Source organism: Ovis canadensis, chromosome 12, assembly GCF_042477335.2.
Source record: "Ovis canadensis isolate MfBH-ARS-UI-01 breed Bighorn chromosome 12, ARS-UI_OviCan_v2, whole genome shotgun sequence".
In the NCBI taxonomy this organism is placed as follows: domain Eukaryota; kingdom Metazoa; phylum Chordata; class Mammalia; order Artiodactyla; family Bovidae; genus Ovis; species Ovis canadensis.
The window spans coordinates 49,427,172-49,447,351 of record NC_091256.1 but is presented as its reverse complement, the minus strand read 5'-3'; the positions used below and the strand labels follow the sequence as shown (position 1 = coordinate 49,447,351).

Here is a 20,180-nt window from a genome sequence, read left to right as displayed (position 1 = left end):
CTTGTCGTCTTCACATTGAGTAGGCTGAGGAGGAGGAAGATAAAGGGTTGATCTTGCTGTCTCAGGGTGGCAGAGGGAGAAGAGGTGAGGAGGTGGAAGGGGAGGCTGGAGAGACAGGCACATGTGGTGTAACTTTATGGAAATACTTGTGTAACTTTATGGCAATACACTATAATTTCTGACTTTTTTGCCTTTTCATTTTTCTTAAAAATGTTTCTGTATGATACCAAGTTTTCTTCCATTGTTTGCTGTAGTTTCATTGCCTATATCATAGAAGGGTCCATGCTGTAAAAGAAGTCAAAATCAGTCTTAAATAACTGGAATCCTTTTGCTGGATTGTCTGATGTCAAGTTGCTTTCTGGCACTGCTTCTCCTATGTCTTCTTCCTCAGCCTCTTGCCCTGGTTTGGAAGCACTCATCCCCCTATCAAATTGTCTTCTGTTAATTCCTCTGGCATGGGGTCTATTAGCTCTCGAATTTCTCTAAAATCCTTATCTTGAAAGCCTTCACTCCCAACCTTTTTTTCTCCCCTCCCATATCTACATTCTCTTTCAGGACTTCCTTGACTGGCTTTGTTGTAAACCCTGCAAAGTCACACACAACATCTGGACACAGTTTTCCCTAGCAGGACTTCATTGTTTCAGGCCTGGTGGCTTCCATAGCTTTTTCTATAACAATGATGGCATCTTCAAAGGTGTAATCCTTCCAGGCTTTCATGATATTTTCTCTATTGGGATTCTCTCCCATAGCACTGACAATCATTTCCATAGAGCACTTCAGATGCTTTGTGTTCTGGGTGGCCAGGGGATTATCCAATATCAAAAGAACTTTCAAAGACAGTCACTTATTGGCAAGGTACTTTCTGATTTTAGGGACAGAGCAGTGAAGGAACTAATCCGGAAAAAGGGTTGTCATTGTCCAGGCCTTCTTGTATACAATGAAAAGATGGGTAGCTGGTATTTATCTTTTCCCTTCAAGGCTGGGGGGTTAGCAGTTTTACAGTTAGGGCAGTCCTGACTGTGAACCTATCGCCTAGAGAAAGGAATGGCAACCTACTCCAGTATTCTTGTCTGGAGAATTCCATGGATAGAGGAGCCTGGCAGGCGTGTTCAGACACGACTGAATAACTAATATAACCATAAACCCAACTGCATTTACACATGAATGGAGAGTTAGCCTATGCTTTCCTGCCTTAAATTCTCATGCTCAGTTTTCCCCTTTAATAATAAATGTCTTTTGTGGCATTCTGCTACCTGCCATCCCCAGGATAGGGCACTTTTGTCTGCATAAAACACTGTTTTAGGCAGATATCCTTTTTCTCCAGTGACTGTCTTCACGGCATCCTGGAACTCTGTCTGCTTCCTCTTGGTCAACAGAAGCTGCTCCTCCTGTTATCTTGACATTTTTTTTAAATACCCTGCTTTCTAAAATCAGGAAACCATCCTTCTCAAGCATTAAATACTTTACGTTTCTTTTGCTTTCAGTTGTCATATAATGACTTCACTATTTTTCAAATCTATAAAAGTCTATAAGTATGCCTTTCTTATAGCAATCCTGCACACACATAAAAGCTGCATTTTCAACACAAGATGAAAAAGTATTTCACAAAAAGGGCAAAGTTTTCATGCCTGCTGACACAGGTACAGTGATGGCTTCACAAATTTTCTTTTTTATAATGGTCCTTATGCTGAATTCATTTATTGTGAAATGACAGGCCACTGCAGCTGCAGACCTCAGTCTATAGTACATGTTGAGCAATTCAACTTTTTCTTGTAAATTCAGGACTTTTTTCTGCTTCTTGGGAGCACTTCCAGCATCACTAGTGGCACTCTAATGGGTCCCGTGTTGTGATTCAAGGTTTACATTATTGCACTAATCACGATGGAAAATACATGAGAAATGTGAGAGATCACTTTTTACTGTGATACGAAATTTGCTGGAGAGTGAAGTGTTCATGCAGAGGTGATTGGTGTCATATGACATATTAAGCAGCTGTGTGAAACACCTGAGCTCATCACCACAGCAACAGAAGGTAGCTATGCAATTACTGCAGTAGCGCTACAGTTAGTTTTATGCTGTTATGATTCAACACTGCATCTTTACCCTGTTTGGGCTTCCCATGTGGCTCAGTGGTAAAGAGTCTACCTGCCAATGCAGAAAACACGGGTTTGATCCCATGGGTTTGAGAAGATCCCCTAGAAGAGGAGATGGCAACCCACTCCAGTATTCTTGCTAAGGGTAATCCCACGGACAGAGGAGCCTGGAGGGATGCAGTCTATGGGGTCACAAAGAGTCAGACACGACTGAGTGACTGAGCATGCATGCATGCTTTACACTTGCTTATATTTCTCTTGCTTGCGAATGGCACAATGTGTGATCTGTGTTTATGTGTGTAAGTTTTGATAAATTTTAAATTTTATAATAGATTTTTGTATATTTGATGGCAATAAATGATAAAATAGACTAATATCTACCTGTATTTTACACATTCATGACATATCTTTTTATTAATTTTTTCAATACTTCTAGGCTTCATGATTTATCTGCAAGTGTTTTCAAATTGTCACAAACCTCCCTCAATTTTTCCTATATATATATATATATATATATATATATATAAATCTGCGTATAAGTGGACCCATGCAGTTCAAACCTGTATTGTTCAAGGGTCAAATGGACAGTGTATAGGAATGTTCTATCCCTATCTATTTCTGTTATTAATACGTTTTCATGATGTGCCAATGTCATTCTTTCACTTATTCATTCATTCCTCCAATCAGTCAATCTTAAGTGTCTGTCACATGACAGGTATTATCCTAGGTGTTGGGACTCCAACAGTGAGTAAAACAAAGTCTTCGCTGTCAAGGAACTTACAGTCCAACAGGCAGAGCAGCAGGCTGTGAAAAACCCAGCCAGGGACTTTCCTGCTGGTCAGTGGTTAAGAGTCAGTTCTCCCTCTATAGGGGGCACAGGTTCTAATCCTGGTCAGGTAACTAAGATCCCGTATGCCACTTGGCACAGTGAAAAACAAATAAAAAAAGCAACAACAAAACCCCAGCCAAACAGATATAGAATATATCAAGTAGTAAGAGGAATTAGGAAGACGTTCAAAGAAGGGGAAAGGGGAAAGACGATGAGAATGGGTGTGTTGCCATTCATGCAGTGTTCTCAGAGAAGGCTTCTCTCTTATGAGGGGATATTTGACCAGAGAGAGCCAACAGGTACGGGGTAGGGGGCAGAACATTCCAGGCAGAGCAAGTGCAAAGGTTCTGAGGCATGCCTGAAGCCCAGGGAGCTGTCTGGAGGGACTGGAGCAGTTTGGGTAAGGTGGGAGAACAGGAGACACTGAGGGCATAGAGAGAGCTGTTGCCTGGATGGGTGCAGAGCTGCAGGAAGTTTTGGGGAGTGAAATGGGAAGCAGAGGGTTTTCAACAGAAGAACAGTGTGGCATTGGTCACTCTTATGTGGAGTCAAGAGTAGACCATGGAAGAGAAGAGAGGAGGCACAGAGACCAGGTAAGAGGTGACAGCAAGTGTCCTGGTGAGAGACCGCAGTGGCCTGTTCTGGGGTGGTTAGCAGCCAGGGTAGTCAGAGGGGTCTGGATTCTGAATTTATCTGAAGGTAAGAGTTAACAGTATTTGCTGAGGATGTGAAAGAAAAAGAGGAAAAAAGATCACTCCAAGGTTTTTGACTGTTCAGCTGGAATAAGTACCCATTGACCAAGAAGGGGAAAGTCTCAGAGTAGCCCATGTGCAGGTGGAGGTTGAGGGTTAGTTTCTAGACATGTTAAATTGGAGATACCGGGACTTCCCTGGTGGTCCAGTGGTTAAGAATCTGCCTTGAAAAGCAGGGGGCACAGGTTCAATCCTTGGTCAGGGAACTAAGATACCACAAGTCACAGAGGAGCAAAGCCCACGTGCCACAGCGAAAGATCTCATATGATGCAATGAAGATCCTATGTGCCACAATGAAGACCTGAGGCAGCCAAATACATAAATAAAATGTTTTTTGTTTTTTGTTTTTTTAATTTTGAGATACCTATTACATTTCTAAGTGGAGATACCTAGAGGGAGTTGGTTTAGGATTTGGAGTTCCAGGGAGAGATCTGGGTTAGAGACCCAAGTTTGGGAGCCATGAGTACACGATGTCATTTAAAGCCACAGGCCTGGTGAGGTTACCTACTAGTGTTAACAGAAGTAAGAAGAGGTTTGAGGATTAAGGTTGGGGTTCACCAATGTTTAGGAGTGAGGAAGAGGAGACACTTGTAAATACAGAGAAAGAATAGCCTGAGAAGTAGGAGAACAAAGAGAACAGGGTTTTGGGGCCAAGGAAACAAAGGATTGCCATTGTCTAGGGCCAAGTTCTGTGTTCTGCTGAGGCGACCTGATGTCCCCACCAGGAACATCATCTAAAGCCAAAAATCAATTTTTTTTTTTTTTTGACTACACTGTGTGGCATGCAGGGATCCCAGTTCCCTGACCAGAGATGGAACTCATGCCCCCTGCAGTGAAAGCACAGAGTCTTAACCACTGGACCACAAATCTAGCTGGTGGAAGAGTTAGCACTAAAATTATATTCTTTTGGCTCATAATGCAATTATTTCTAACCTGCCCCACTGCTTCCCAAATTTATAATGGTAAATTTTCCCTGTAGCAGGGTATATTTCATACCTTTCTATGAGCTGCTCCTTCTTCATAGCCTCAGCCATCAGTTTTTGAGATGGTGGTATCTTACAGAGTCCTGTGAGAAAAGCCAGAAACAACACCAAAGTCACATGTGGCTCTTCCTTTGAGTTCTCTTCCCCTTCATTTCTGGCCTCCCACTGCTCCAACCTCAGAACATGTGATTGCAATAGCTTAGAATGGGACTAGGGCTTTCCCAAGGTGGTAAAGAATCTGCTTGCAATGCAGGAGCTGCAAGAGATGTGGGTTTGATCCCTGGGTCGGAAGATTCCCTGGAGGAAGGCATGGAAACCCACTCTGGTATTCTTGAGAATTTCATGGACAGAGGAGCCTAGCAGGCTATAGTCCCTGGGGTCGCAAAGAGTCAGACACAACTGAGTGACTTAGCACAGCACACAGTACAGAGTGGGAAGAGAGCACAGAGGATAATTTTCTGGAGGTAAAATCCCTCTCTGAACTCACTTAACCTGGGTACTCACTAATCTACATGGGAAAGCTCTGACTTAGCCCTGGAGTGTACTTGCCACTGGAATCATTGCATCCTGTATAAAGCTGTAAAGACTTCACTTGGTGGTACCTGGTCTCTTGCAGGGTCTCTGGAGAGGCATGCAATCACTACTGGGGTGTGATCTAATCAAGTTTTGTTTTGTCAGCTCTATCATTCTCATAAGCATTTTTGAGCTCATTATAAAATACTTTAAAAACTCAGGTAATATAATTCAAAAAAAGACACATGTACCCATGTACCCCAATGTTCACTGCAGCATATTTACAATAGCTAGGACACAGAAGCAAACTAGATGTCCACTGATAGATGAATGGATAAAGAAGTTGTGGTACATATATACAATGGAATATTACTCAGCCATGAAAAGGAATGAATTTGCATCAGCTCTAGTGAGGTACATGTGTGCATGCCAAGTTGCTTCAGTCATGTCTGACTCTTGTGACCCTTGGACTGTAGCCCACCAGGCTCCTCTATCCATAGGATTCTCCAGGCAAGAATATTGGAGTGGGTTGCCATGCCTTCCTCCAGGGGATCATCCCAGCCCAGGTGGATGAACCTGAAACCTGTTATTTAGAGTGAAGGAAGTCAGAAAGAGAAACAAATATTGTATATTAACTCATAAATATGAAATCTAGAAAAATGGTACCGATGAACCTATTTTTGGAGTAGGAATGGGACACATAGAGAACAGACTTGTGGACACAGCAGGGGAAGAGAGTGGGACGAATTGAGAGAATAGCACTGAAACATATATTACCATATGTCAAACAGATTGCTAGTGGGAATTTGCCAGTGGGAACTGGCACTCATCTTGGTGCTCTGTGACAGCCTAGAGGGGTGGGATGGGGTTGAGGGGGTCGGAGGGAGGCTCAAGAGGGAGAGAATATATATATACTTATGGCTGACTCATAGTGTTGTATGGCAGAAACAAACACAACATTGTGAAGCAATTATTCTCCAATTAAAAAAAAAAATTAAGCCTCTCCCCCAAACCCAGGTACTTAAGAGTTTTCTGTGTTTTTAATATAATTGGAAAATGCTGTAAAAGCACTTTAATTTGCCTTAAATAATCATTTGGATAGTTTAATAAAAGGCCATGGGATTTTTTGTGTAATACAAATAAATGAGATTCCTAATCACCTTCTCCTCCCTCTACTCCCCATCCCCCCATTAAAATGCCATGTCTGTCAATTTAGGACATTTTAAAGTATAGTTGATACACACTACATTTGTGCAGTATGAGAGAAGTCAGTACTACTTAATACTGTATTATATGCTATTTATAAATTATTGATGATTTTTATTCATGAAGGGCAAAATTCTGCTAACGAACAAACTATTGGTCAACTGTGATTATTATTTATAATTATACAAATGTAATAATACAAATCCAATTCTTTACAATGCTTACGAATCTAAAACTTGCCCTGGAGAGGTATGATAACAATAGAAAAAGTAAGAATAACAGCTATCAGTTAATGAGCAGTTACTCTGTGCCAAGTACTGTGTTAATTGCTTTGTAGACATTATTCATTTTACAAAACCCTTATGAAAGAGGTTTTGTTATTCCCATTTTAACAAAGGGGCTGAGATTTAAAGAGGTTCTTGCAAAGCTAATGAGTTGGGATTGGACTGGGATTGGACTCTGGCAGCCCTGACTCTGTCACCTGTGTTCTGACAGTGATAACTGACAGCCATTAGTGCCCAGTGTCTACAGTTTTTATGAGCATTTCTTAAAAGTCACTACCTTCTTAGACCCCAACTTTATTCACAGTGTATATTACTCCCAATATCTTTCTTAAGAAGCAATATAAAACTCTACTGCTAGTGATAAATGGAAAGACAGGAGTAAATAGACTAGACTAGATTTGATTTGACTACAGCAGAATAAAACGGGATCCTGAGTACTTCCTCAGCAAGTGTGATTATTCTGTTGTCCAGATTTATCCTATCCACAGAGTCAAATCTTCTTTTTTCCACACACATTAGTGATATAAGCACAGTCACCATAATATTACATGCATAGAAAAGTAATTCTTCATTAAATTTTTTTGGATATTTTATGGTACGTTAGCTCACATTTGTTGGATTTTAGATAAATCTCAGGGGACTGATTTCAAGATTCAGTTGTTCACACAGGGCTTTAAGTAGAGTCCAGGTACCTTTGAATATTCTTGTGGCCCATCGTGCTTGGAGCTCTGTGCCTGCTAAGATGGATCCTGTAAGGCTGATGAAGCCAATCATAGCTAATGTCGTCTTCTCTAGGTTTGAGGGGAAGACCAGCTTATATAGGAAGATCTTCTTTGTACAAAGGGTTTTGAGAGGTTCTTCGAAAAAGGGGAAAGAATACGTGTATCCTGTAGTGAAGATCACAACATCAATGTTTTCTTCCACTGTCCCGTCTTCAAAGACAGCAGAGGTTTCTGTAAACTCCTTCACGCTGGTTTTAATAGTGACTGTCCCACAGAGGATACAGGTTGGCAGCTCATCATTCACAATCTTTTTTGGTTTTTTCCTTTGACACAGAGGAGAAAATTATTCACTGTAGCTATATTTATGAGACACTCAGCAAATGATTTATTTAGTCAGTTCAAAATAATTATCTGCCAAGTCAAGGGAGTAAATCGACCAATGTCTAATTCAAAGTTGTCAATTCTCAAGTTGTCACTGACAGCAAGTGCCAATTCTCAAGTTGCCACTTGCTCTTTCTATAACAAGCTTTGTTTTCCTGCTCTCAGTAGAAGGCATGTAGAAATTGACTAAACCTATTTTTTTCCTGTGGGGTTTAAAATTCTCTCTCTCTTGAAATTAATTTCTGGAGCAATGTCAGGATCAAGTGTATGACAATCCACTTGATAATCAGTTTTGGATCTCACATCACCCAGGCCTCAAAAGATTGACATTTGGCAAAGAGGAAATTGCAAAAAACTTTCTGGATTAAAAAAATTGTATCTATTTACTAATGGATTTTCATAGTGAACATATTTTCATTATGAACATTTTCATATTTTCATATGAGCATCATTCTACCTAATTGCAGCAGACATGATGTCTATAAAATTTATATATTGAATCATTCATTGTTATTCATTTTTTCCTTAAGTGAAAGCCATCTTACCAAAGAAAAAATATTTGGGTCAAGCATTTAATAAAAATCATAACTTTATATGCATTTCCAAGGTTTTCTTTTTCCTTGCCAAGTGTAGGTCTATACAGATGTATATTAAAATATATAATTCTAGGAAGTCCTTTTGGCAATTCATACCTCTAATCATTCAGCCAGTGTGGACATTTATTAAAGGTTAGTGAGAGCTAGCCGTCTGTACTCACTGGTGCTGTCATTTACTTGTGAATGGTAGCCAACCTGAGAATACTCAAGGCCAATTTAATCCTGATTTTCAAACTGGAAATAAAGTTTCCATCCTTCATTTTCTTCATTTACTAGTCTGCTAGCAGACAGAGAATACTCCTATTTCAAGACCTTCTGTGGTACTGATGGACATTGTCTTAAGAAAATAAGCTTAGAAAAGGATAAATGAAGGCAAAGTCACAATTATTGAACATTTTAAGATCTGAATTAAAGAGAATGAGAAATATTGATTAAATAACTTTACCATTAATGAAAAACATAATTCAATACCCCTTAGCAATATTTAGTCCATAATTCGCATGGTCAAATCTTTTATTGAGGTGCCTCTCTTGAATCCACTTCAGAATACAGGAGGGCAGAACTTGTGCAATAAAATTATGGTGTCTTCTTGTAACCATCATATTAAATGGGTAGCCCCCATCTGAAGAGCGGTTGATAACCCAGGTACCAGTTCTAGTACTGAGAAAGACCTAAAAATAAGGCAAGAACACTAAATACAGGTACATCATTTTGTAGTATTTTTTTTCCAGTATATTTCAAATGGTCTTATAACATTCTGGTCTTATAACAACAGAGGACTAGTGAATTTGTACACAGATCTACAAATGACTGGGCTTCCCTGGTGCTCAGTTGGTAAAGAATCTGCCTGCAATGCAGGCGACCCGGGTTTGATCCCTTGGTCAGGCAGATCCCCTGGAGAAGGGAACGGCAGCCTGCTCCAGTGTTCTTGGCTGGAGAATTCCATGGACAAAGGAGCCTGGTGGTCTATAGTCCATGGGGTTGCAAAGAGTAGGACATGACTGAGTGACTAACACTATCTACAAATGACTAGTTATTCCAACCGCTGTTATTGTTTTCATAAATCACTTTGACTAATCTATGTATCAGTTAAATATCTCATCATGTTTAAAGAATAGTAGATACATACTGTTTATCAGGCAATTTTTTACATAAATAATATGGAATTTAAAGTGAGTTTTGAGATAGCAATTTTAGCTGAATTAAATAAAAATCTACTATTTCCATATCTAATCATTGTTCTATAACTTATGATAAAGTAGAAGATTTCTAATGGGATTTCTAAAATCATTATGTATACATCTTGGGCAAAGTAAGAGGTGCTTTTACCTCAAAACAAAGTATAAATCTGACTCCTAATTGAAGAGATGTTCAGAAAACAAACTCCCCTTTCTCTTTGTATGTGGGAGTTTTTCCAGAATTACTGAGAGTATGTAAAAGAAAGATAGTTGATGTGGGTGGAGCAATTTGTCCATTTGACCTTGTTTCAGGAGCTCCTCTGAAAAATACCTAGTGGTTTGGCATCCATACAGTTTTCCTCGACCCTTCTTGGAGATGGTTCAGTTGTGTAAAGCATGCATCACAAAAGGCTTTATGGATTTTCAAGATTTTCTTTTCCCATTTACCCTGTTTCCACATAATTTAGCAAATGTGGAATTCAGCAGTTCCACATAATTTCCACATATTTTGGACAGTGTGTTTTATACCCTTGAATACCACCTTCCGGACACCAGAAGTGATCTAGGGGCGGGAGTGCAGATTCAGAGATGGTGTACCTGAGATGCGGTTCGACTGAGCTCCACTGCAACGTCTCCTCCAGTGTTTCCAAGACCGATCACTAAGATGCGTTTGCCCTGAAAGCCTGCTGGCATCTTGTACTCTTGGCTGTGTAGGATCTGGCCTTTAAACCTATGGATTCCTGAGGGGAAGGAGGGATCAGAAATATCTAGAGTTATGACTCCTTTAGTTGGTAGGCATAGAATCTTTGGGAAAAGGGACATCTCGGAAACATGGCAGCCCTTTGCTTCTGCTGCCAATTGCAGGAAGTAGAATCAGTATACCATCTGCTAGCCCACTGGATTCTGTAAGCCCAGATATTGGTACAGTACAAAATGCCTTGATAAAAACAGAGGAGAACTTATATTTCTGTGTGTTCCATTTTAAAGCAATTACTTAGGGAAATCAAGCTTACTGTAGACGATAATAAGAAACATCTCATGCATGACCCTGAACATCCTAGACAAGAAGCATTGGGTTGGCCAAGTTCATTTGGGTTTTTCTGTATGATTGTAGGGAAAAACCCAAACAAACTTACTGGACAACCCAATAAATTGTTGATGCTTTATTTTACCCAACAGTATATTCTATCAGAATGTGATTTATGAATACATTAATAACATATTTACAGATTGAATTAAAACTCCTTTTTTGCAAAAAGAAATTTTGTAGCATGTTTTCATGTAAATAATTACTCTTGTTATTTAGGCTTGTTACTTAGCGCTTATTTTACTTTGTGTTTTATCACACACTTATTGAGCTTTCCAGGTGGCTCAGTGGTAAAGAATCCGCCTGCCAACTTGGGTTCAGTCCCTGGGTTGGAAAGATCCCTGGAGTAGGAAATGGCAACCCACTCCAGTATTCTTGCCTGGGAAATCTCATGGACAGAGGGGCTGGTGTGCTACAGTTCACGGCATTGCAAAGAGTTGGACACAACTGAGCATGCACTCATATACTTACTGTTTTATTATACTGTATGCTTATTTATACTTTATTCTTTTGTTATTTATATTTGTATTTCTCACTGATCTTTCAAGCTCCAAACATCGTCAATAGAAGTATCACTATTATGATATTTATATACTGTATATGAAAAGGGCTACCAAATATTTCTTCTCTTGATCTTTTTTTTTTGGTAGTTATCTTATTGGCATCTATAACAGACATAAACTGTGGGTTCATAGAAAACTAAGAATTGTGGTAACAGTGGAAGCAGACCTATTTACAGTGGTGGCCGTCACTGGCAAAGTCCATTAACAATTCCCAAGAAATAAAAGTAGAATCTGAGTAATAAAGTCTAACCTTTTTCTTTTCCTTTGTACTTAGTCTAGTTTCACTTGATTATAGGATATCCTGTGCAGAGGCCTTGTGCCCAGCATTTCAGACTAGAGTTCCTAGTGTGAAAAGGCTGTGCCTCATCCTTTTGCTCAGCAGAACATGTGCAGAAGTGCTGTGCAGGATGCCTCAATTCGAGATGGTGGCAGGGTACCATGGGCAGAGATGCTGCACTGGGCACTACGATCTGAAGCCATGAGCAGCACGGCTGTGCCTGACCCTTAAGAACTCCACACTCTTTCCTACTGATGAGGTACCTATAAAGCAGCCCCAGAGCTGGCCTGTTGGCGCAAGATGTTCTTGAGAGCACAGTCTCACACATCTCCATTCTCTGATGAGAGAATAAAACTTACTTTTGCTTTTGATCTAACTTGGTCTCGTTCTTATTGGCTTGAATGATTTGGGGCAGGAATATCGCTGGGGACTGACTCAAAAGGGTCAGTCTAACCCCCAGTTAGATTGGAGTCCAGGCCATATTGACACCTCCCATTTTAGTCTTTTGAGAAATCTGTTAACAGTTTGGTGCTGGTTCCAAATTTCCTGAACTGGAAGTCTTAGTAGTAGTTGTAGTCTTTTTATGTCAAATCATGTGGAATTTGTGTGCCAACAAATCACTTCAACTGCTCCCCTTGATAGTTTGAAACAAACCCAAAACAGAACATCTAAGTTATGGGGAACCAAATGTCTGCCATATGGAAGGACAGCTCATTAGGGTGCATCCTGCAGAACTGGAAGTTTCTGAGTATCACCCCCTGACTCAGGAGTGTTTCTGTAGGAAAGAAACCTGGGCATTGGAATAAGATTAGGGAAATCAATCAAGAGTCTACAGAAAATCTTTGGCATTCCTTCAGGTGCTTCAGGTAATGCCTCCAAATCTATACTACCACTTATCCTGAGTCATGGGACGGGAATGCCAAACAAAAGAAGAATGATGGGGGCAGGGAGCTGCTAAGCTGGCACTCCAGCTGACCCCCAGGAGCCCCAGTGGACATTTGACAGAGAGAGAAAGCCTGTCAAATTCTTAGTTGACACTGATGCTACCTACTCAGTTCTGAACATCAAATCAGGAACACTCAGTCACAAGATGTATAGAATTATGGGGCTATCAGGGAAGGCTCATGAATGGGTATTCATAGGACCATCAGAATGTAAAGTGGGCAATCATAGGCTCACCCACTCCTTTCTGTATGTTCCCACATACCCCATACTCTACCAGGAAGGGATATCTTAATAAATTGGGGGCTACTATACACCTAATGGGAAACAAATTGGAGATTGGTGTCCCCTTAGACAAAGGGCACAAGATGATAATGTTAATAATGGCTGATGACAAACCTTCCCAGACAGAACAAGTTAATCTCCTTGAAATAAATCTGAGGTCTGAGCCCAGGGATGGGTGGGATAAGCTGCAGGAGCCAGTTTCATGATAATCCATCTAAAATGTATATATAAATGGCCAAATAGAAAACAGTACCCCCTCCCTTGGGAAATCTTGTTCGGTACTGCCCTGTCACATAGCCTAATTGTCCAGGGCCTTATTAGAACATGCCTAGCAGCATATAATACCTCCATTCTCCTCCTAAAGACACCCAGTGGGAAATAACATATGGTACAGGACCTCAGGGCAATCAGTGAAGCCACCAAGGATATACATCTACTGTGAAGAAAGCTGAGCGCCAAAGAATTGATGCTTTTGAACTGTGGTGTTGGAGAAGACTCTTGAGAGTCCCTTGGACTGCAAGGAGATCCAACCAGTCCATTCTAAAGGAGATCAGTCCTGGATGTTCTTTGGAAGGAGTGATGCTGAAGCTGAAATTCCAGTACTTTGACCACCTCATGTGAAGAGTTGACTCATTGGAAAAGACTCTGATGCTGGGAGGGATTGGGGGCAGGAGGAGAAGGGGACGACAGAGGATGAGATGGCTGGATGGTATCACCAAAATGATGGACGTGAGTTTGAGTGAACTCCGGGAGTTGGTGATGGACAGGGAGGCCTGGTGTGCTGTGATTCACGGGGTTGCAAAGAGTAGGACATGACTGAGTGACTGAACTGAACTGAACTGAACTGAACTGAGTCTTTAATACTACACACTGCTGGTTACTCTGCTGTCCCCTGGGACCTGGAATTCTGTATCAGATTTAAAAGATGCTTTACCTGTATTGAAAACAATAATACTGCTGGGCAGTCCTGCCTTAAAGGGTCAAAAATTCCTCCACCATCTTTGGATAGACTTTAACTAAAGACCTAAAAGATCTACACCAACACTCCTCCAATGTAGACAAAATTCTGATTGTCAGCCCTACTGAGGAGGCCTTTGATAAAAATACTGTAACCGCCTTGAACCACCTGGGGGATAAAGAATATAAGGTATCCAAGAAAAAGGCTCAAAAAGCACACACTAGGGTGACCCCTAGGCTTCATTCCTACAGAAGGTAAGAGAAGTGTAAAAAGCATTGGCAGCCTCGCCCCTCCAAAAACTAGAAGATAGCTTAGGGGTTTGTCCGGGGATGGCTGGGTTTTGCCACGTCTGGATTCCTAACTGTGGTCTAATAGCCGGGACTCTATGAAAAATTAAAAAGAAAGGATGATTTTTTTGGAATGCAATTCAGAATGTGAAAAGATCTTTCAAGAACTGAAAATGTAATTACTTTACGCCCCTGTTCTGGCTCTCTAAAATTTAGCTAAACTCTTTTGACCTTTACATTCATAAGATAAAGGGAATCATCTTTGGGGTATTTGCTCAAAAACTGGGGACCCCTTACTCAGGTGGTGGTTTCTATCTCTAAACAATTAGATCAAACTGCTAAGAGGTGGCTTCTTTGCTTCCCAGCAGAAGCAGCTACTATAACCTGGCTAAAGGAAGCTGAAAAGTTAACATTTTGTCAGCTGATCACTATATGAACCCCATACCAGATTTAGACTTTGGCTAGTCCCCAGAAAGTCAATTCAAATTCAGGCTATGCTTTTAGACAATCCAGTAGTTACCATAAGAAACTGACAGGCTAAATCCGGCTACCCTGCTACCCACAGAAACAGGGCCCTGGAGCATTATTACACAGAAGCCATAGATGATCTATTCCAGTTGCCCCGACCCAGGAAATGAGCCTCTCCCACATGCCAAAGAGGAATGATTCATGGACAGGAGCAGTTTTATGAGAGAAGGAAAAAGCCTGGCAGGATAGGCAGAGACCTCCCAGGCCTATGTCTTAGAGGCGAGAAGCCTACCCCCAGGGACTTCTGTCAAAAAGGCCTTGCTGGAGCCTTTGGGATGGGGAAGATCTTTGATGTTCACACAGAATCCCAGGATGTGTACGCCATCCTACACACATGGGGCTATTTGGAAGGAAAGAGGCATGTCTGCTGCAGAGAATAAACAGGTGAAAATGGCTTAAGCATGTTGAAGCAGTATAGCTTCCAAAAAACATGGCAGTGCCTCACTGTAGAGGTCACCAAGAGAAGAATGCAGAGGTAATAAAGGGAAACAACAAGATGAGTGCAAGTGCCCAAAGTGCGGACCCAGAACCAATAACCTGGCAACTATTCCCCCACATCCCCATTCCTCAAAGGCCAGATCCATCCAATTATTCCTCAGTCTGCACAAAGGAAGAATTAGACGCACCTGGAAATGGGGATTCACTACAGATCTAGGAGGCCACGGCTGGCTAGGTAATGAACACAGGCAATAGTTCTTTTCCCAGACTGCAGCTTCTCAAACCATCAGCGGGGCTCATCAAGGAACTCACTCCGGGTATATAATTGGTTCTCTGAGTTCATGGTCACTTCTGGCACGAGAAGTATAGTCAGTCAGATAGTTGAGACCTGCCCCATCTGCACAATGAACAACCCCAACACCAGACCCCTGAGAGGTCCCCAGATCAGGCCTGTTCAGACCCGAGGAACATGTCCTGGGGAAGACCGGGGGGCTGATTTCACTGTCATGGCGAGAGTACCCAGCAGTTTCAGCTATCTCTTGGTGCGAGTAGCCTCTTTTTCTGGGTGGATAGAAGCATTATTAGGGCTCCCCAGGTGGCACTAGTGGTAAAGAATCCGCCTGCCAATGCAGGAGGCAAGAGACGTGGGTTCAATTACTGGGTCAGGAAGGTCCCCTGGAGTAGGAAATGGCAACCTGCTCCAGTATTCTTATCTGGAAAATTCCATGGACAGAAGAGCCTGGCGGGCTTCAGTCCCTGGGCCTGCAAAGAGTCAGACATGACTGAGCAACTGAGCATACACACACAGAAGCATTATTAACAGAAATAATTCCTAGGTTTGGGTTCCCAGGGTCCTTGTGTCTCAAATGATGAAAGGGATAATGAGTGCCATGGGCAAATCCTGTGTTTAGCTTGGAGGCCTTAATTGTTGGAGAGAGTAGAAAGATCTAAACAGAGCTTGAAATGGGCCTTAGCCAAGCTGTGTCAGGAAGCTCAAGAAAACTGGATTAGGTAGCTTCCAATTGCCCACTCCCTCTGTGGTTAGCCCCAAGGGATAAGTTAGAGTTAAGTGCATTTGAACTCTAGTGTGGTAGACCCACCCAGCACCCGCCCCCACCGCCCCCACCCCTGCCCCAGCCCCAAAGAAGGGAAACCTTAGCTTGAAATGGAACAACTCTAGCATGCCCTCCAGGTAGGTAACCAGGTGATTACCCCACCCACCGACCTGGCTCTCTACCCATTCTGGTTAAGAGACTGGGTGCACCTAAAAACCTGGAAAACCAGCAGCCTGCAAGACCAGCTCAGTCCTAAGTGGAAGAGACCCCACTCGGTGATCCTAACACCCACACTCTGCCCTGAAGTTGCAGGGGACCACCCCGTGGGCACATCACCCTTGAGTGAAGAGGTTCCCGAGCCCCAATCTGTGGAAGGACACCCTGGGGCAACAGACGCCCCCCCACCCCACCCCGCCCCCAGCCTACTCAATTGAACCTCTCTCTGAACTGAAGCTTCTCTTCCAGAAAACAACAAACTATGGCCAGGAAAACTGAGGCCACAGCAATGAGCCTCCACATTGGGGGATGCTTGCCTACAGGCAAAAGACCTAGACACTTGCATTATTAGGAAAAATTTGCTCTTGCTAATACTTGGGCCATGTACGTTAAATTGTCTGGTGTCCTCTGTCTCCAAAAGGTTAGACAAATTGTCGCTCAGTGATACGAACAGTTAGGGTTGAGGCCTGGTGACCATCAACACATCTAAAGGCAGCTGGAAAGAAGCTCTGGTCCTTTACTCGGGGTTGTGAGGATGCCTGGAATTAACAGGAAGCAATCACAGAAGACAGACCTGAGCCCCTAATACCTCTCAAGGATGAGGAACAGGACAAAAGACAGAGGAGGGATGTGTGGTTGGTAGAGCCCATTCTGGGTGATAAAGTCTAATCTTGTTTTCTTCTCCTTTATGCCTAGTCTAGTGTCACTTGCTCACAGGATGCCACATGCAGAGGCCTCAAACCTGGCCCTTTAGACCTGAGCTCCTAGCATGAAAAGGGTTTCCCCAGTGGCTCAGATGGTAAAGAATCTGCCTGCAATGTGGGAGACCCCTGGGTCTGGAAGATCTCCTGGAGGAGGGCATGGTACCCCACTCCAGTATTCTTGCCTGGAGAATCCCATGGCCAGAGGAGCCTGGTAGGCTACAGTCCAGGGGGTCACACAGAGTTGGACATGAGTGAGCGACTAACACACTCCTAAACTGTGCAGATTCCTCAGCGCCAGGGTGTATGCAGAAGCATGTGCACGTCACTGAATTCAAAATGTTGGCGGTGGTGGGCCTCGTGCAGAAGTGCTGCTGCGCCCTGCAGTCTGGAGCTGGAGCGTGAACATCACGCCTGTACCCGTCTGGGGAGAACTCCACTACAGAACTCTACAAAGCAGCCCCGCCCATGATCCATCCTTCCTGGAGAGCTATTCTCTACAGCCAGATCGCACTCCTTTCCATTCTGCAATCAAAGAGTAAAGCCTCCTGTGCTTCTGAACCGAATTTGGTCTCTAGGCTCCAAGCAACACCAGGCAGGAGGACCCTTCTTGGGGACCAGTTAGAAAGGGTCAGTGGTCACAGAGGCAGCAATGGAAATTATGAGAGGTGGCAAAGGGAACAAGAGCCATGGGGCCAGCGACCTTCAGACCCACTGATTGGTGAGATGACAAAGAATCAGAAAGGGGGGCTCTGCACTTTAGAGGACTCCTCAGCCTCTCACCCTAATACTTCAAGTACTTTTGCAATTTTCATGTAAAAAGATAAGACTGTCTCACCTTATCATTCTCTAGTCACTGATTCATTCATTTATTCAATTACATTTATTGAAGAGCTACTATATAAAACACAGTATTTTAATTGGGAGTCTTTGCCTGCTGAGGACCCCAAAGCTGAAAACAAAATGCAATAGTTGCCACCTTTCTAGGGCCCTGCTAAACCAGCTAGGCAGAATTTGCACAGGTGTATGCAGACCAGTTCTGTCATCCTTAGCCCCTTACTCACTTTCAAGGATTGAGTCGAAGTGGCCAGAGGTTGGAAACAGCAGACTTTCAGGAAAGGATTTAAAGTGCTGTTGCATTTTCGGTCCCCTTGACATGAAGCCAGATTTGAGGGGCTTCCGGGAGACCCCTGTATGACCTCGACCCTTGGAATCTATGGAGCACAGAGACTGGTGTGTGGCCCATGCTTGACAGGTCGTGACAGCAATTGCCTGCAAGGGGTGGTGGAAAAACTTGCTGCACTGGTAACAAGTTTTTCTTTTAAATGCTGACAGTGTGGAATGCATGTTTCATGTGGACCAGATGAAAGTTATGTAGGAGAGAGCCTGTGTGATGGCAGTTTAAAGGGACTTTGCACATGGTAGCCATCTGGACTGACAATGAGACCTTAACCTAGTTTGTATGGAGATGACCTGGGGAGAAGCTAGGATTGAAGGACTTGTAACTGGGCAGCCCAGAGTGCTTGGTCTATTAACAGGGGCTGCACTGAGAGATCCTTAGTAGTGGGGCTGGCTAGTCTCTGGAGCAGAGCCTTGGAGAGAATCCCACAAAGCATGGATCTTAAACACCCCTGAGGGCTGAGAGAACTAGCACCTCATTGGTGCCAGTCAATAAAGAACTTTCCTGCCCCTGTACTTCTTCATGTCCTTCCCCTGACTTCAATTCTGGAAGTGCCAGAGACTGGAGCAGGTGGGCAAAGGACTTGCAGGAGGAAGAGAGTCAGAGAGGAACAGAGAGGAACAGTCAGAGGAAGACAGTAGCCAAGCACACCATCTCTTTCCCACGGCCACAGTCAGCACAAAACAGGCACCGGCTGAGGAAGGGGAGAAACCTCACCATTACAGGTAACTGCAAGTTTTTACTATTACAGAACATAGAATATTTCAGTTATAAAAATGAGAAGTTGGGGGAATTCCCTGGAGGTCCAGTGGTTAGGACTCTGCTTTCACTACAGGGGGCATGGGTTTGATCCCTGTCCCTGGTTAAGGAACTAAGATTCTGCATGCTATGTGGCAAAGACAAAAAATAAAAATTAAAAAAAAAAAAGATGACAGAGGACTTTTTATTATTTGAGAGTGAGGAGAAAATTGGTGGGAATAGCCTGCAATTGCAACCAAGGGCAGGAGAAGGACAAGCCCCACAGATGAGTCCTGCAGGCATGTTACAAGACAAAACACAATTGGTTAATAACTACCTTACATGACCTTTACTTTCAACATTGTACAACTCAAGGCACTGTTTCCTGTTTTAGGCTTAGGAGATGTGAGGATAAAAGGCAGTCTCTAAGCTCAAGGAGTTCATCCTTGGGCAAGAGATAGGTAAATAGACAATAGATAACTAGTATTTATTCAGCCCTTACTAGCAAGTCCCAGACACTCTGCTAAGGACTTTATATATGTTAATTAATTTAAACCTCACAACAACTCTACAAAGTGAACAATATTGTGGTTCAGTTTTACTAATGCTGAGAAAATGGCACAGAGAGGTTAAGCAACTTGCCCAAGGCCATACAGTAAGTAGCAGTGCCTGGAGAAGTCAGGTCATCTGCCCCTGGGGCTCAGCTGACAAGAATGCTTCTATACTGCTTCATAGAACAAGAGGTGTTACAATGGCTCCCATGGGGCATCAGCCTGGACTGAACCAGGGCAGGCATCCTGGAGGAGGTGAATTTTTTTTCCCAAAGAATGCCGTTAGAAAGATGATTAGGAATTTGAAAGGGGAAGCACTAGAGAGTTTCGAGAAGAGGGAAAAGCCTGTGCCTCAAACGCATTAGAGAGTGGGGCTTCAAGCCATTTACTGGGGTTTGGCTGGAGAGAAGCTTGCTGAAGGCTCGACCTTGGTTCATAGATTTTGTATGTATCTAACACAATGCTTTTCAAATAATAGATTCTCCATAACTGCCTACTTGAGTAGGGCACCCAAGAAAAAGTGTAGAATGCATAGGTAATTCTAAATCAATGATTATGTCAATAATGCAATGCCCTTCCCTTCAAAGGAATCTATTTGGTAAATCAAAACAACTAATTCAGAAAAAGGGGTTCTGCTGAGAGGTATAAGGCTTGGTTTGCCTTGTCACCAAATATCTCTGGAGTACTTTGCTGCTGTGGTTTATTCATCTTATACTCATCACCCTAATGTTATGTGTTGGAAAATGCTTAGCGACTACCTTAGGAGAAGGAAGACCAGGCATTTGAAGTCCACGTACACCGCTGACAAAGTTCAATGACATTTGTTAATACTTGATT

At 42.7% G+C, this 20,180-nt stretch overlaps 1 protein-coding gene across 2 annotated transcripts in view; it reads right to left on the bottom strand.

Moving 5' to 3' along the window:
• The window catches only part of FMO4 (flavin containing dimethylaniline monoxygenase 4), a 41,234-nt gene that overhangs the window by 6,697 nt on the left and 14,357 nt on the right, over positions 1-20,180 (bottom strand). For both annotated transcript variants that reach the window (XM_069545646.1, XM_069545647.1), the window contains exons 5-8: positions 10,135-10,277; positions 8,831-9,030; positions 7,353-7,705; positions 4,671-4,740 (exon numbers count right to left, since the gene is read on the bottom strand). In XM_069545646.1, the coding sequence (XP_069401747.1) occupies positions 4,671-4,740; positions 7,353-7,705; positions 8,831-9,030; positions 10,135-10,277 (766 nt within the window). The remainder of the gene's footprint in view (positions 1-4,670; positions 4,741-7,352; positions 7,706-8,830; positions 9,031-10,134; positions 10,278-20,180) is intronic.